Source organism: Globicephala melas, chromosome 12 (assembly GCF_963455315.2).
Source record: "Globicephala melas chromosome 12, mGloMel1.2, whole genome shotgun sequence".
Lineage (NCBI taxonomy): Eukaryota > Metazoa > Chordata > Mammalia > Artiodactyla > Delphinidae > Globicephala > Globicephala melas.
The window spans coordinates 1,024,871-1,038,429 of NC_083325.1; the positions used below are offsets into that span (position 1 = coordinate 1,024,871).

General features: G+C 54.0%; 1 protein-coding gene across 3 annotated transcripts in view; it reads right to left on the reverse strand.

Moving 5' to 3' along the window:
* The window catches only part of SH3RF3 (SH3 domain containing ring finger 3), a 206,834-nt gene that overhangs the window by 23,474 nt on the left and 169,801 nt on the right, over positions 1–13,559 (reverse strand). For all 3 annotated transcript variants that reach the window (XM_060309733.1, XM_060309732.1, XM_030845045.2), the window contains one exon: positions 12,794–13,053. In XM_060309733.1, the coding sequence (XP_060165716.1) occupies positions 12,794–13,053 (260 nt within the window). The remainder of the gene's footprint in view (positions 1–12,793; positions 13,054–13,559) is intronic.

Consider the following 13,559-nt stretch of genomic DNA (forward strand, 5'->3'; position numbering starts at 1 on the left):
GAGCATTTCCGGGAGTTCATTTCTCCCTCGCCTGCTGTCCCCTCACACGTGTGCTGCTTTACCTGCCCCCACATGGAGCCCCCCCCCCCCTGCCTCGTATTCATGCTGGTGCAGGTGCCGGCACCTTGTAAGCGGCCTGCGCCCACCCGCAGCTGCCCCCACGGCCAGAGGGAGGGTCTGGCACAGGCAGGGCTCCGTCTCAACCCCAAGCCCCCAGAGGAGCCTGGCTGCAGAACGGCCGGACCGGACCTCTGGGTGGCGCTCACGTCTCCAGGCAAGAAGCCGGCCTCTGGACGACGCAAACTCCCCCAGGGCTGAGACACGGTTAACGGTTAACGGTTAACGGGCTTTGACGCAGTTAAATGAGGGAGGATTAAAGCGCTGAGCTTTCACTTCTTTACAGATTCTTCTGGACTCAGCCCCCGAGAAGCTGCGGCAGCAGGTCCTGTTCCTTTGCCATCTCATCCAACGCCATCATCTTTTCACTGAAGCAGGAAGGCCTGTTACCTCAGTAGAATTTAGAGCGTAACATTAATTTCTTTAAAATGGCTTCGGAGGAGGTCAGGCCAAAAGGCAGAGACGAGAAGCCAGAACAGCCCTCTGGCTCCAGGCTGTGTCCGGGCTGCTTTCGGCTTCGTCCTGTAGGACAACCTTGCCTTGAATGTACATTTCCAACAGGCCTCTGCTTGTTTTCTGTAGAACAAATGTGGAGCTATCACAAACTATTAGATTAAATGCAATGCGTTCACATGAAATCTCTGTAAAATCTGGTATCCTTCGGAAAGGGTCTGGAACGGAACATGAAAGATAAACACGTCATTATCTACTCGGGTGTGCCAAGCTCATGTGCTTCTGAATAGTTTTTTAAACAAAACAGATGGGTAGAAATCACCTCATCCAACCAGAAAGGCAGCAGCAGGCCCGTCAGTTCCATACGGGAGGGGCTTTGTCAAGGGGATGCAGGATTTTGGAGGGTCACTTAGGAATCTACGCTATTATTTCCATTAGCCCCGACGGGCAGCCCTGCAAGCTCTCAGGGAGACTGGGATTTCCTTCCTGAACTGTGTGTGCTTCTTCAGACAGGCTGCTTCCAGGAAATGTGAGATGACACCCAGCCTGGGCACCGGCTCGGAGATGCAGGTTCAGAGGCCGCTGCCCGCTGCACGCAGCCCAGACCCGGCTTGGCAGCTCCGCCCTGAAAAGGGCCCTGCCTGGCTTCCATCCGGTCCTAAATTTCTCTAAGGAGCCGCCATCATGACCGCATGCCTGGTTGTCGTTATCACATTAAAACGATTGGGAAAGGATGGAGATTTGGAAGAAGCCGAGGTGTCAGAATCCAGGTGAACTCAGCTCAACCAGGGGCTCGAGGCGGCCCTTCCCTGGGCTGCCGATCTAACCAGGGAGGAAATGGCCCACCTGGGAGACAGGGTCACAGGACTGGAGAGTTGCGGCATCCACTTCACCCTTCTTGAGCAGTCCTAGCAACAGAGGGTGTGGGGAAAGTGTAACTAGAGCTGCTCCAGTGCCAAAGGGTGGGGTGAGTTACCCATGGGTTATGGGTTAGTTTATCTTCTACGACTCGACTCTTGGGGCAGTTTCTACTGCCAGCTGCTGGTGGGCGAGTGACCCTGACGCCCAAGGAGACGGGAGGAACCCCCAAGTGAACCGGCAGGACGTGGGGGACTGAGGGGGGAGGAGAAGTGGAGGCCAGACAGGGTCGGCGCCCCTGAGGCCGGGGAGATCAGGAGACGTAGGCAGGAGGGGCCTCCGAGAGGAACAGGACAGGAGAGGAGGGCGATCGCCTGGCCCACTTGAGCCCAGGGAGCCTGCTGGGCTCCCAGGTGAGGTCTGCTGCCCTCTGAGACCAGGGGTGGGGGGCACGCCTGGGCCCCTTCTGTTCCTTGAGCCTAAGCCCCACCCCTGACACCCCCAGGAACTTTTCCAGCCCTGTGGGTCCTGAGTACTGGCCCCACCCACCACCCAAACCTCCTCCTTGCTTAGGCCCCGCCCTCCACAGCCAAGGCCTTCGCCCCCCTCCCCCTTTTTTTTTCTTTTCCCTCCTCCTCTTTTTTACTATTGTGGTACTGTGGTACCTTCCGGTTGTTGATTCATCTATATTTTTATTTTTATATCCTTTCTAGCATATCTGTTAGTTTCCTAGTCTAATTTTATTTTTTACTTTGTTATTGTTCTTTTTTTCTTTTTTCTTTTTTGCCGCCCCAGGCAGCTTTTGGGATCTTGGTTCATGAGCTGAGGGTCAGGCGAAGCTCCTGCAGTGGGAGCTCCCAGTCCAAACCACTGGACTAACAGAGAACCTCAGGCCTCAGGGACTATTCATCAGAGTGAGGTCTCACAGAGGTCCTCATCTCAGCATCAAGACCCAGCTCTACCCAACAGCCTACAAACTCCAGTGTTGGAAGCCTCAGGCCAAACAACCAGGAAGGCAGGAACACAATCCCACTCATAAAAAAATAAAAAAGAGACAGCAAAAAACTATGTCACAGATGAAGGACCAAGGTAAAACCTACATGACCCATTAAATGAAGAGGAAATAGGCCACCTACCTGACAAAGAATTCAGAGTAATGATAGTAAAGATGATCCAGAATCCCGGAAATACAATGGAGGCATGGACTGAGAAAATACAAGAAATGTTTAACAAAGATCTAGAACTAAAGAATAAACAAACAGAGATGAACAACACAATAATTGAAGTGAAAAATACACTGGAAGGAATCAATAACAGAATAACTGAGGGAGAAGAACGAATAAGTGAGCTGGAAGAAAGAATGGTGGAAATAACTGCTGAGGAGCAGAATAAAGAAAAAAGAATGAAAAGAACTGAGGACAGTCTCAGAGACTCTGGGACAACACTAAACGCACCAACACTTGAATTACAGGGGTCCCAGAAAAAGAAGGGAAAAAGAAAGGGTCTGAGAAAATATTTGAAGAGATTATAGCTGAAAACTTCCCTAACATGGGAAAGGAAATAGTCACCCAAGTCCAGGAAGCACAGAGAGTCCCATACAGGATAAACCCTTGGAAAAACACACCAAGACACATACTAATCAAACTAACAAAAATTAAATTCAAAGAAAAAATATTAAAAGCAGCAAGGGAAAAGCAACAAATAACATACAAGGGAATCCCCATACGGTTATCAGCTGATTTTTCAGCAGAAACTCTGCAGGCCAGAAGGGAGTGGCAGGATATACTCAAAGTGATGAAAGAGAAAAACCTACAACCAAGATTACTCCACCCAGCAAGGATCTCATTCAGATTCGACAGAGAAATCAAAAGCTTTTCAGACAAGCAAAAGCTAAGAGAATTCAGCACCACCAAACCAGCTTTACAACAAATGCTAAAGAAACTTCTCTAAGTGGGAAACACAAGAGAAGAAAAAGACCCACAAAAACAAACCCAAAACAGTTAAGAAAATGGTAACAGGAACATACATTATCAATAATAACCTTGAATGTAAATGAATTAAATGCCCAACCAAAAGACACAGACTGGCTGAATGGATACAAAAACAAGACCCATATATATGCTGTCTACAAGAGGCCCACCTCAGACCTAGGGACACATACAGACTGAAAGTGAAGGGATGGAAGAAGATATTCCATGCAAATGGAAATCAAAAGAAAGCTGGAGTGGCAGTACTCGTATCAGATAAAATAGACTTTAAAATAAAGACTGTTACAAGAGAGAAGGAGGGACACTACATAATGATCAAAGGATCAATCCAAGAGAAGGTATAACAATTATAAATGTTTATGCACCCAACATAGGAGCACCTCAATACATAAGGCAAATGCTAGCCACCATGAAAGGAGAAATCGACAGTAACACAATAGTAGTAGGGGACTTTAACACCCCACTTACACCAATGGACAGATCATCCAAACAGAAAAGAAATAAGGAAACACAAGCTTTAAATGACACAATAGACCAGACAGATTTAATTGATATTAATAGAACATTCCACCCAAAAGTGGCAGGATACACATTCTTCTCAAGTGCACACGGAACATTCTCCAGGACAGATCACATCTTGGGTCACAAATCAAGCCTCGGAAAATTTAAGAAAATTGATATCGTATTAAGCATCTTTTCTGACAACAACGCTATGAGACTGGAAATCAATTACAGGAAAAAAACTATAAAAAACACAAATACATGGAGACTAACCAGTGCACTACTAAATAACCAAGAGATCACTGAAGAAATCAAAGAAGAAATTAAAAAATACATGGAAACAAGTGGCAACAAAAACACGATGATCCAAAACCTATGGGACGCAGCAAAAGAAGTTCTAAGAGGGAAGTTTAGAGCAATTCAACCTCACCTCAAGAAACAAGAAAAATCTCAAAGAAACAATCTAACTGTACACTTAAAACAACTAGAGAAAGAAGAACAAAGAAAACCCAGAGTCAGTAGAAGGAAAGAAATCATAAAGATCAGAGCAGAAATAAATGAAATAGAAATGAAGAAAACAATAGCAAAGATCAACAAAACTAAATGCTGGTTCTTTGAGAAGATAAACAAAATTGATAAACCCTTAGCCAGACTCATCAAGAAAAAAAGGGAGAGGATGCAAATCAATAAAATTCAAAATGAAAAAGGAGAAATCATAACTGACACCACAGAAATACAAAGGATTATAAGAGACTACTACAAGCAATGCTATGCCAATAAAATGGACAACCACAAAGAAATGGACAAATTCTTGGAAAGGTACAATTTTCCAAGACTGAACCAGGAAGAAATAAAAAATATAAACAGACCTGTCACAAGTAATGAAATTGAAACTGTAATTAAAAATCTTCCAACAAACAAAAGTCCAGGACCAGATGGCTTCACAGGTGAATTCTATCAAACATTTAGAGAAGAGCTAACACCTATCCTTCTCAAACTCTTCCAAAAAATTGCAGAGGAAGGAACACTCCCAAACTCATTCTACGAGGCCACCCTCACCCTGATACCAAAACCAGAAAAAGATACCACAAAAAAGAAAATTATAGACCAATATCACTGATGAACATAGGTGCAAAAATCCTGAACAAAATACTAGCAAACAGAATCCAACAGCACATTAAAAGGACCATACACCACGATCAAGTGGGGTTTATCCCAGGGATGCAAGGATTCTTCAGTATATGCAAATCAATCAATGTGATACACCACAATAACACATTAAGGAATAAAAACCATATGATCGTCTCCATAGATGCAGAAAAAGCTTTGGACAAAATTCAACACCCATTTATGATAAAAACTCTCCAGAAAATGGGGATAGAGGGAACCTACCTCAACATAATAAAGGCCATATACGACAAACCCACAGCAAGCATCATACTCAATGGTGAAACACCGAAAGCATTTCCACTAAGATCAGGAACAAGACAAGGATGTCCACTCTTGCCACTCTTAAAGATTTGTGCTCAGAAAACTATGAAACACTGATGAAAGAAATCAAAGATGACATAAACAGATGGAGAGATACACCATGTTCTTGGACTGGAAGAATCAACACTGTGAGAATGACTCTACCACCCAAAGCAATCTACAGATTCAATGCAATCCCTATCAAACTACCAATGGCATTCTTCACAGAATTAGAACAAAAACTTTTACAATTCGTGTGGAAACACAAAAGACCCTGAATAGCCAAAGCAATCTTGAGATTGCTGACTCCATTTGCATGAGAGACTGGAAAAAAATCTCCCGTGTCTTTATGAGGACACAGTGATCACGGAAGGCGGCACCAGTGGTGGAATTCCGCACAAGAGAATCCAACCTGAGGTGGGATCACCCGTGGCCCCTCGGACACACTGGACATCCACCTTACACACCACCGGCGAGCTCTCGTGGCTGCCCTGGGTGTCCAGGTGTGAAATCCACCCCCATCCTGATTAGTTACAGTAACTTCTGCCCTCTGGGGAGAGCTACAGAACAGCTATTACAGGTGATTCACAAATTCTTTTCCATTTCTAGAGTTTATTGCTATTTTAAAAATGAATTTTGGTTTATTGTTTTGCAGCAGAAACCCAACTTCTGACTGGAATAGTTTTCTTGGGCGCCATCCATCCTTCATGCTAAATGTCAGGTGTGAAACTGACAACTTAAAAAAACCCTTTCTACCCGTGTTTCTTGGTGGACAGATGAAATGGAGCGTCCGGCGAGGAGATGAACATGTACCATTTCACAAACAGAAAGCCAGCTAACCTGGCTTCATCTCGAGTAGCCTACGCGTCTTGATTTGGCGACATTAAGTGTCCTTTTTCTGAAACTGCAAAATCAAATCTCCTTTTAATTTTTCCTTAGAAGCCTTGGGGATACAAGTTTTACATCTGTATCTATCCCACTAGTCTATGGGATCTGGCCTTCAATGAACTGTCACATCCCTAAGAATGATCTCTAATAGTCTTGTCCAAATACCTGTGCGAAGTATGCATGAGATTAACTCACTTCCTGCCTCCAAACCCCGGGGTGGGAGACGCCATCGTGCCATCTTACTGATCGGGAAAGCGCGGCAGGGGGCGCTCGCCGAGCCCCCACGGCAGGCTGCCTCGTCCCAGCCTCACCTCCGTACTCACTCATCCATTTGCGCCTTCTTTCTCCAAATGCAGGTCTCACCTGTCCTGTAGTCGTTATGGCTCCTGCTTCCTCCCCCATCCCCCGCTGCACCCTGCACACCTGGGCACCCAGCAGGAGAAGCTGCCCATCAGGGCCCAGGAGAGGGTGTGGGCCCTCACTGGGCAACAGGGCCTGGCTTTACCCCCAGTGGTTACTAGCTGCCTGACCTTGGACCCTCATGTGCACATCTGTGCCCGGAAGGGCTCACCAGCACCGCACCAAGCTGAGACCCAGAAGTAGCTGGATTGAATCTCAGCCCAGGACAAAGGTCAAGGGGAGTAAAAGGAGAAGTGGGGGTGGCCAGGCCTTCCCGGGAGAGAGCAAAGGAGAAGGTCCCAGGCTGCCTCTGAGCTCTCTGCTGCCCCAGGAGGCCCCGTACCGTCCCACTCAGGGCCTGTGCCCTTGTCACAGGGAGGGACGCTCCAGTGGCATATCCCCTCCAAAAAGAAGCTGCCTGTAAAACCTCTGATGTCGCTGTTTTGACAGCTGGGATTCGTGCTTTCAGGATGGGCTCATTTTCTGCCTGAAGATGACTCACCCACCACATGCCGGCTCTCCTCCTCCCACAGAGGGCAGTCCGGCCACAGGGAGTTGAGGGGAAGGCCTGAAGTCGCCGGGGCTCCAGCGGCCCAGGGCATTCAGCAAAGGGCCCTCCGCCCTGCCAGGGCGCCAACCCCAGCGCCGGTGCAGGCTGCCCAGCACGCGTGTCCCCAGGAGGGCGCAGGCTTCCATCGACCACAGCTGACCGGATGACCGCCAGACTTCTCAGCGACTCATTCATGAAGCGGACGGGGTTCCCAAAGCCCTTGAGAACGTGCCACCTGGGCCGTGGGCTCAGCGGAGCTTCACGCGTAATCTGATTCCACCGCAGCCACACCTGAGGTGCAGCACTGATCGCGGGGCTCCCCGTGTCTGGGCCTGCCCTCCCCCAGGAGATCAGCGCGAGGACGGGGCCTGCAGTGGACTCCAGTCCTGGTGTGGTCAGACCCAGCCCACTCCCCCCTGGGTTTAAGGTCTGCAGGACGCCTCCCCACCCCCACTGGTGATCATGCGGGAAAGCACTGCCTGTCTCAAAGCTGGAAACACGCTGGCAGCCACCGATACGCGGTTACAGAGCGACGGCAGCCCCCTCCCAGTCCACACGATAGAAACAGCACGGGCAACGGCCTGCTTAGTGCGGTGAGGCTCGGCGGGGGAAACAAATTCACAAACCAGCGGTTCTTCGCTTTAGGAAAAGCTGCCTGGTTTTTCTCAAAGCTTCATCTTCAAGATTTCTTCAGATTGCACATTCCTGAGTTTCCACTAAACGTATCATTGTAACCCTCCTATGGTATATACACACACTTTTAACCGGGGGGTGTGGTTACTAAAGGGCCGTTCCCCCGCACACCCATTTCCACGAGGTCCCGACGGCAGGCAGGCCCGCCCGCTACCGTCCTGGCTGTCAGCCCAAACCCGTCCCCCAGAGACTCAGCCACAAAGGTCACACCTTGTGAGTGGGCTCGGCCGAGCGGTTCACTACTGCGGGCCCCCTACAGCTGCACTCGAGTCGTGCGGAACCGGAAGGCAGACACCCCAGCTCACAGCCCCCTTTCCTGGGCTGACCTCAGGGCCTCCTGCCAGCAGTTACCCTGGACTTGCCACCCCTCAGCTCCTGGACGAGCCAAAAACACCGGAGGTCACGGCCTCATGGGGATGGGGAGGCCACCAAAGTCAGCGCCCTGGATCCCAGACGGCACTGAGACTGGAGTTAGGCTGGCTCCACTGCCAGTGCTCTGGGACCCCAGGCAAGTGGCAGCACCTCTGAGCCTCAGGAGGACCACCCAAAATGAACATTTCAACGCAGACACCTTTAGAGGCTCTTCCCAGTTCCCACGTGCCACTACTTTGCGAAACGGATACTCGCTCATCCATCAGCAGAAAGTTAACTTTCTCCTGGCCCGTAAAGAATTTCCCACAAGTCACAGGAGTGAAACTCTCCTGGCAGCAGTTTTTCTGACACTTGTCAGTCAACAAATGTCACCAGGCCTTCTATGCACTCAGCACCCTCCAGGATCTGCCAGTCAGAGCCCTGAGACTACCTGAAGTAAGTTTTAAATCAGGACTGAGCACAAAACAACAGATGCCCCCAAATACGCAGACCCCTCCTGTGTGCTGGACCTGCCGACCTCCTGCTGCGCCTCCTACTCTGTCTAAAAGCACGCTGGTCCAAACCCACTAAGCTGGTTTCATAACGCATGACGGGTGTTTCTAACTTGGGGCCACAAGGAAGACCCTCAGCACGCTGGTGCCACGGAGAGCACGGCCAGAGTCAGGCTCCAGCAGGAGGTCAGCGGGAAGGCGGGGACACAGGGGCGGAGGGTGCGGTGAGGGCCCCTGGTCAGGCCTGGCCCCACCATGCCCCCGCCGGGCAGCCGCGCTGACGTGAGCCGCCTGCCCCCCCCCAGTGGCTCTGGGGCTCCCCAACTTCAGGCCACCTCCTCTGGCCTGTGCTCGGGCTACAGCTCCCAGGAGGCCTCCCAGTCCCAAGGCGCCCCTGCTCCCCGGCCTCAGGCCCGTCGACCAGTGCCCAGAGCTCTGCCTGGCCCGGCGCCTGCCGTGTGACAGACAAGCGAGTGGGGAGTGACGTCCAGCTGGCCGGTCAGGAGGGCTCTAGCGCCAGATGCTCTCGGCTGCAGGGTGACCGCGAGCTGCTTCCACCTTCCTGGGGGCCCAGGACTCCCCTTTCTGGTGAGTTTCCCTGGAGTCACCCCAAGGGATAAGGATCCCCGCCACCTGGTGCTAATGTGCTCATAAAACCTCGAAGACAGGAAACAGCCGCTGAGGGACATGAGAGGTGAAATCTGGTAGTTGTTTCAAGCACAAAATAGATTTTCTAAGTGCAAAAGCGTTAACTGAAATCCTACGGAGCACCTTCTTAAAAGGCTTCCAAGATTTGGTTCCTACTCTGCGATTTCTGGGTGCCACAAAGATGACCCCAAAAGCAGGATCCCTCCTTCAGAAGCACTAGATCCAAGTCCTTCAACGGGAAGATATGACTCCCACCCGCTGCACTTTGCCAAGATGAAACCTCCCTGTCTCCACTCCCGGGGCCTCCCCCACGCCCTGGGGCCTCTAATCTTTCCACCCCTGGGGGCTGGGGGATCCCGCACTGACGGCTGCCCCGAGGGTCTGCTTCAGACTGGCAGCTTCGAAGTACTTGTACTTCCAGGTCTCCTCGGAAGCACCGGCCCCTCCCATCCAGGGCCAACCCAGGCAGACCCATCCCCAAGCAGAACAGATGCCTGGTTGGGCCAAGGGACCCAGGTTCCGGGAGAGTCTGCAGTGCTGGATCAGAACCAGCCCCCCAGGCCCCCCGCCCACCCCCGGCTCCACACTCCGCCCTGCATTCCCTCAACCCTGTGGGCTGCAGGGCCGTGGTCACGGGCTCACTGCAGCCCCCAGAGCTGCTCTGTGCCAGCGGCCCGGCTGCAGGGCAGGCCCTGCAGGGAGCGGGTGCGACCAGGCCGGGGAGCGGGGGCGGGCGTGCGGGAAGAGCGCTGGGAGAGCAGCTGGGGGGTGCACACGCTGGCTCAGGGCCCTCCTGCCGCACGTGAGTCTCTCTGACCCCCACCCCCCGAGGCTGAGCAGGGCCCACGTGCAGGGCCCGCCTGGAGCAGGGCTGACAGGCCCGACCCCCAGGGGCATAGCTAGCGATGCCCGCCTGCCAGGGACCCCCAGCAGCACCTCCACACGCAGGGCTGCCGCGCTCGGAGGGCCGGATGGGATTTCAGCGGAGCTCGGCACCGGGAACGCAGGCGCTGAGGTTCGGGTCTCTGCGGACGGTGCAGGTGGAGCTCACTGCCTTTTCCTGAGGAAAATTCAGTAACAGAAACAGCCTGGAGAATACTGCCAATTACCTTAAAAAGCCTTTTGCCGTAACTAAACGCGTGTGCGTCTACGATGGGCTCACCCAGGGGCAGATGGGCAGCAGCCCGCTGCGCTCCCAGCGGGTGAAATCTGTGGTCTGGTCTCAGGCGGCAGCGGCACCCAGGGCCCCGCGGGCAGGCCCCTGGCGCCCAGCTTGCCCCGGCTTCCCTCCAACGGCCGCCGCCAGCCCTGCTGCCAGAAACGGCAGCTGCGGCGCTTTGCACTTCACTCTAAATTGGGAAAAATTCACCTGGGGGTGCAGGAGGGAGAACACCCACGGGCGCCTTTTCACACCACTGCTTCTCGCTGTGTCTGACAGGTGAGAAAAGCAAGCCACACAGACGACGTGCTTGTCTCCCGGCTTTGACGCTGCCGGTCACGGCTGCACCTGCGGACACCTGCCCACTTCCTGCCACCAGATCCAAGTCACCTCTGCCGAGAGCGCGGCGGGAACCCCACACCCCCAGCTCGGCTGGCACGGGCTGCTGCATGGCCGACCCGGAGCCGCCTGAGCTGAGGTGACGCGGCTGTTCCTCGTTAGGCGGGAGCTGCTGGCAGAGCGCGGGCCTCGAGCGAAGCCAAGTGCCCCTAAGAGCGGAGCCAGCGACCACGGAGGAGGGCGGAGGGGTATCACTCCCCACGAGGCCCCCAAACACCCGACCCCGCTCAGGCAGCAGCCCCGTCTCTTTCACAAACTAGAAGGGGGGAACTTGCGGCCAAGAACCAGAATCGGTCACGGAGCTAGCACGGCTCTTCCCTTTCTGAGTCAGAGGTCCCAGGGAGCTTGTCTTCCAGGAAGGTCGTCCAAGGGAGAGGGTGGGACCACCCGCCCTCCTGGGGGGACCACCCGCCCTCCTGGGGGGACCCGGCTATGTCTCCCGCCCAGGCAGCGAGGTGGAAAGAGTGGACCACGACGGGTGATCTTCAAGCAGACGTGGACGCAAAACACAGAGCAAGGAGTCCCTTCATGCCCAGCCACCTGCCCGTCTCAGGACGAGGCAGCCGTCAGGGCCGAGACGGAGGCCTCTCCCTCTCCAGGGAGCGTGGGGAGAGCATCCCTCTGGACCAGGGGACAGGCGGTGAGGAAGCCTGAGCCTTTCTGCGAGGTGCCTGGGCCCCGAGAGCACGGGGTGGTGAGGGGTGGATGTGCCTCTGGGGTCCCAGGCAGACAGCCTGAGCCATCTGGATTGGGTACCGTCCCCAAGGGAGAGGAGAGGCTGCCGGCTAGGGCGAGGGGCACACTCTAATCAAAGGCTGGCTTTACAGTGAAAGGTTTGAAAACATCCACAGACCGTGGCAAAGCCAAGAGAGAGAACAAGCCACTTCGAGAGCAAGGCCAATAAAGGGAGTGGCCCCTGCCGGAGACCCAGCCCCCGCCCCAGCACAGCCCGGGCAGCGCGGAGGCCTGACCACCCGACACGTCTCATTGGCTTTGAATGTGAAAAAGGTGAAACAGCTCATCAACAACTTTTTTATGCAGATTACGTGTTGAAATGACAATGTTTCTGGATACTGGGTCTAATAGATTATATCAATAAAATGAATTTCATGTTTTATCTTACTTTTAAATTGTTTTAACTTTCAAAAATGTGACTTATTGGAAGATTATAAGTTACATATGTGGCTTGAATTATGGTTTCATCGGACAGCACGGACTTAGAAATCTGGACTCTCATGGTGGCTTGGTGGCTCACCTGATGTCTAGCTGGTGGCAGCTGAGGCAAGCTGCCTGGACTCGGATTTCGTTCTGAAATCAGCCCCACTTCCTTCGCTGTTAAAGAAGAGCTGAAATGCCGTCCACACCCACTAGGAGGCTGGCCGCCTCCTCTGGCTGCTGCCCCGTGGCCGAGCGGGTTGTGCACTGCACGAGGACAGCACGTCGAGGGAGAAGGCCCTGCTCACGCAGCACGTGAGTAGATCCGTGGATTTGTTCTTAGAGATCCTGGCACTTGGCAGAAGGTGTCTAGGCCCAGCAAAGTGAGTAGTTTACAATGACTTTGCAACAGGAGGAACGAAGCATCTCGAGGGGGCGCTTTTTCTCATGTGTGAGAAAACTAGCTGGGCTCCGGTCATCCCTCCCCGAACTGCGGCCACTGGAGCGCCACCGCTTTGCTCGCTTGGCCTCCCTCTGTGTCACGCGCCTGGTGCCCGCACGCGAGCCTTAATTTACAAAACGGGATAGGCGTCTGGTGCCCAAGAGGGTCAACAACCAGCTGGGCCTGGGCCGCCCAGGGTGGGCCACTTACCCTTTCGCTTCTCCTCTCGTCGGGTCTACCTCCTGCACTGGTGGGGCTGGGTGCCGACCGGCCGCCGGCAGGGCCCGCTCCGGCCTCCCCGTGGAGGTGGACGGCGCTGACGTTAGGAGGAGTGACGGCCGAGGCTGCCGACGAGAGCGGGATGGCTGGCCGGGGGCTGTGCTGTGGGGACCCGATGGCGGGCAGGCTCTGGGCGCGCAGGGGCGACACTGCGGCGGTGGGCCGGCCCTGCACCTGGGCCGGGTGGGCAGCTGGGAGAGAGGAGCGGAGAGAGCAGGGGGAGGTGAGTCTGCAGCCGGCAGCGTGGGGGCCACGGCCCGCCCTCCCGCCCACACCTCTGCTGAGTCTCCAGCCCCAGCCGCAGCCGCAGGCGGGGCAAGGAGGCCTCTGGGCAGCCGGCTGCCCCGCCGCACCAGGAGCCGGGAGGCGGCCTCTGAGGCTGCCGCAGACGAGGCCCTTCCCAGTTTCTCCGGTCTTTGAACTGGTGTTCTATGCTGTAAGGAACCAGTACGCTCAGGAGGGTTTCAGAACCACCCTGTTCGGCCCTTCGTAGACCTGAAGCCCGTGCAGGAGCCCAGAAGAGGCCCAGGGAGGCCCTGGGCTGCCGGGCTCCGCTGCGCGTGAGAGGACCTCCGTGGACAGCGCCGCCCCGGTCGGCCTCCACCCGCAAGTGGAGCGGCCCAGCCCTCGGCCGCCGCGCCCGCTGCTCCAGCTGGCAGAGTGGGGGCGGTTGTGTGAGGATCCACGGACCGATGGC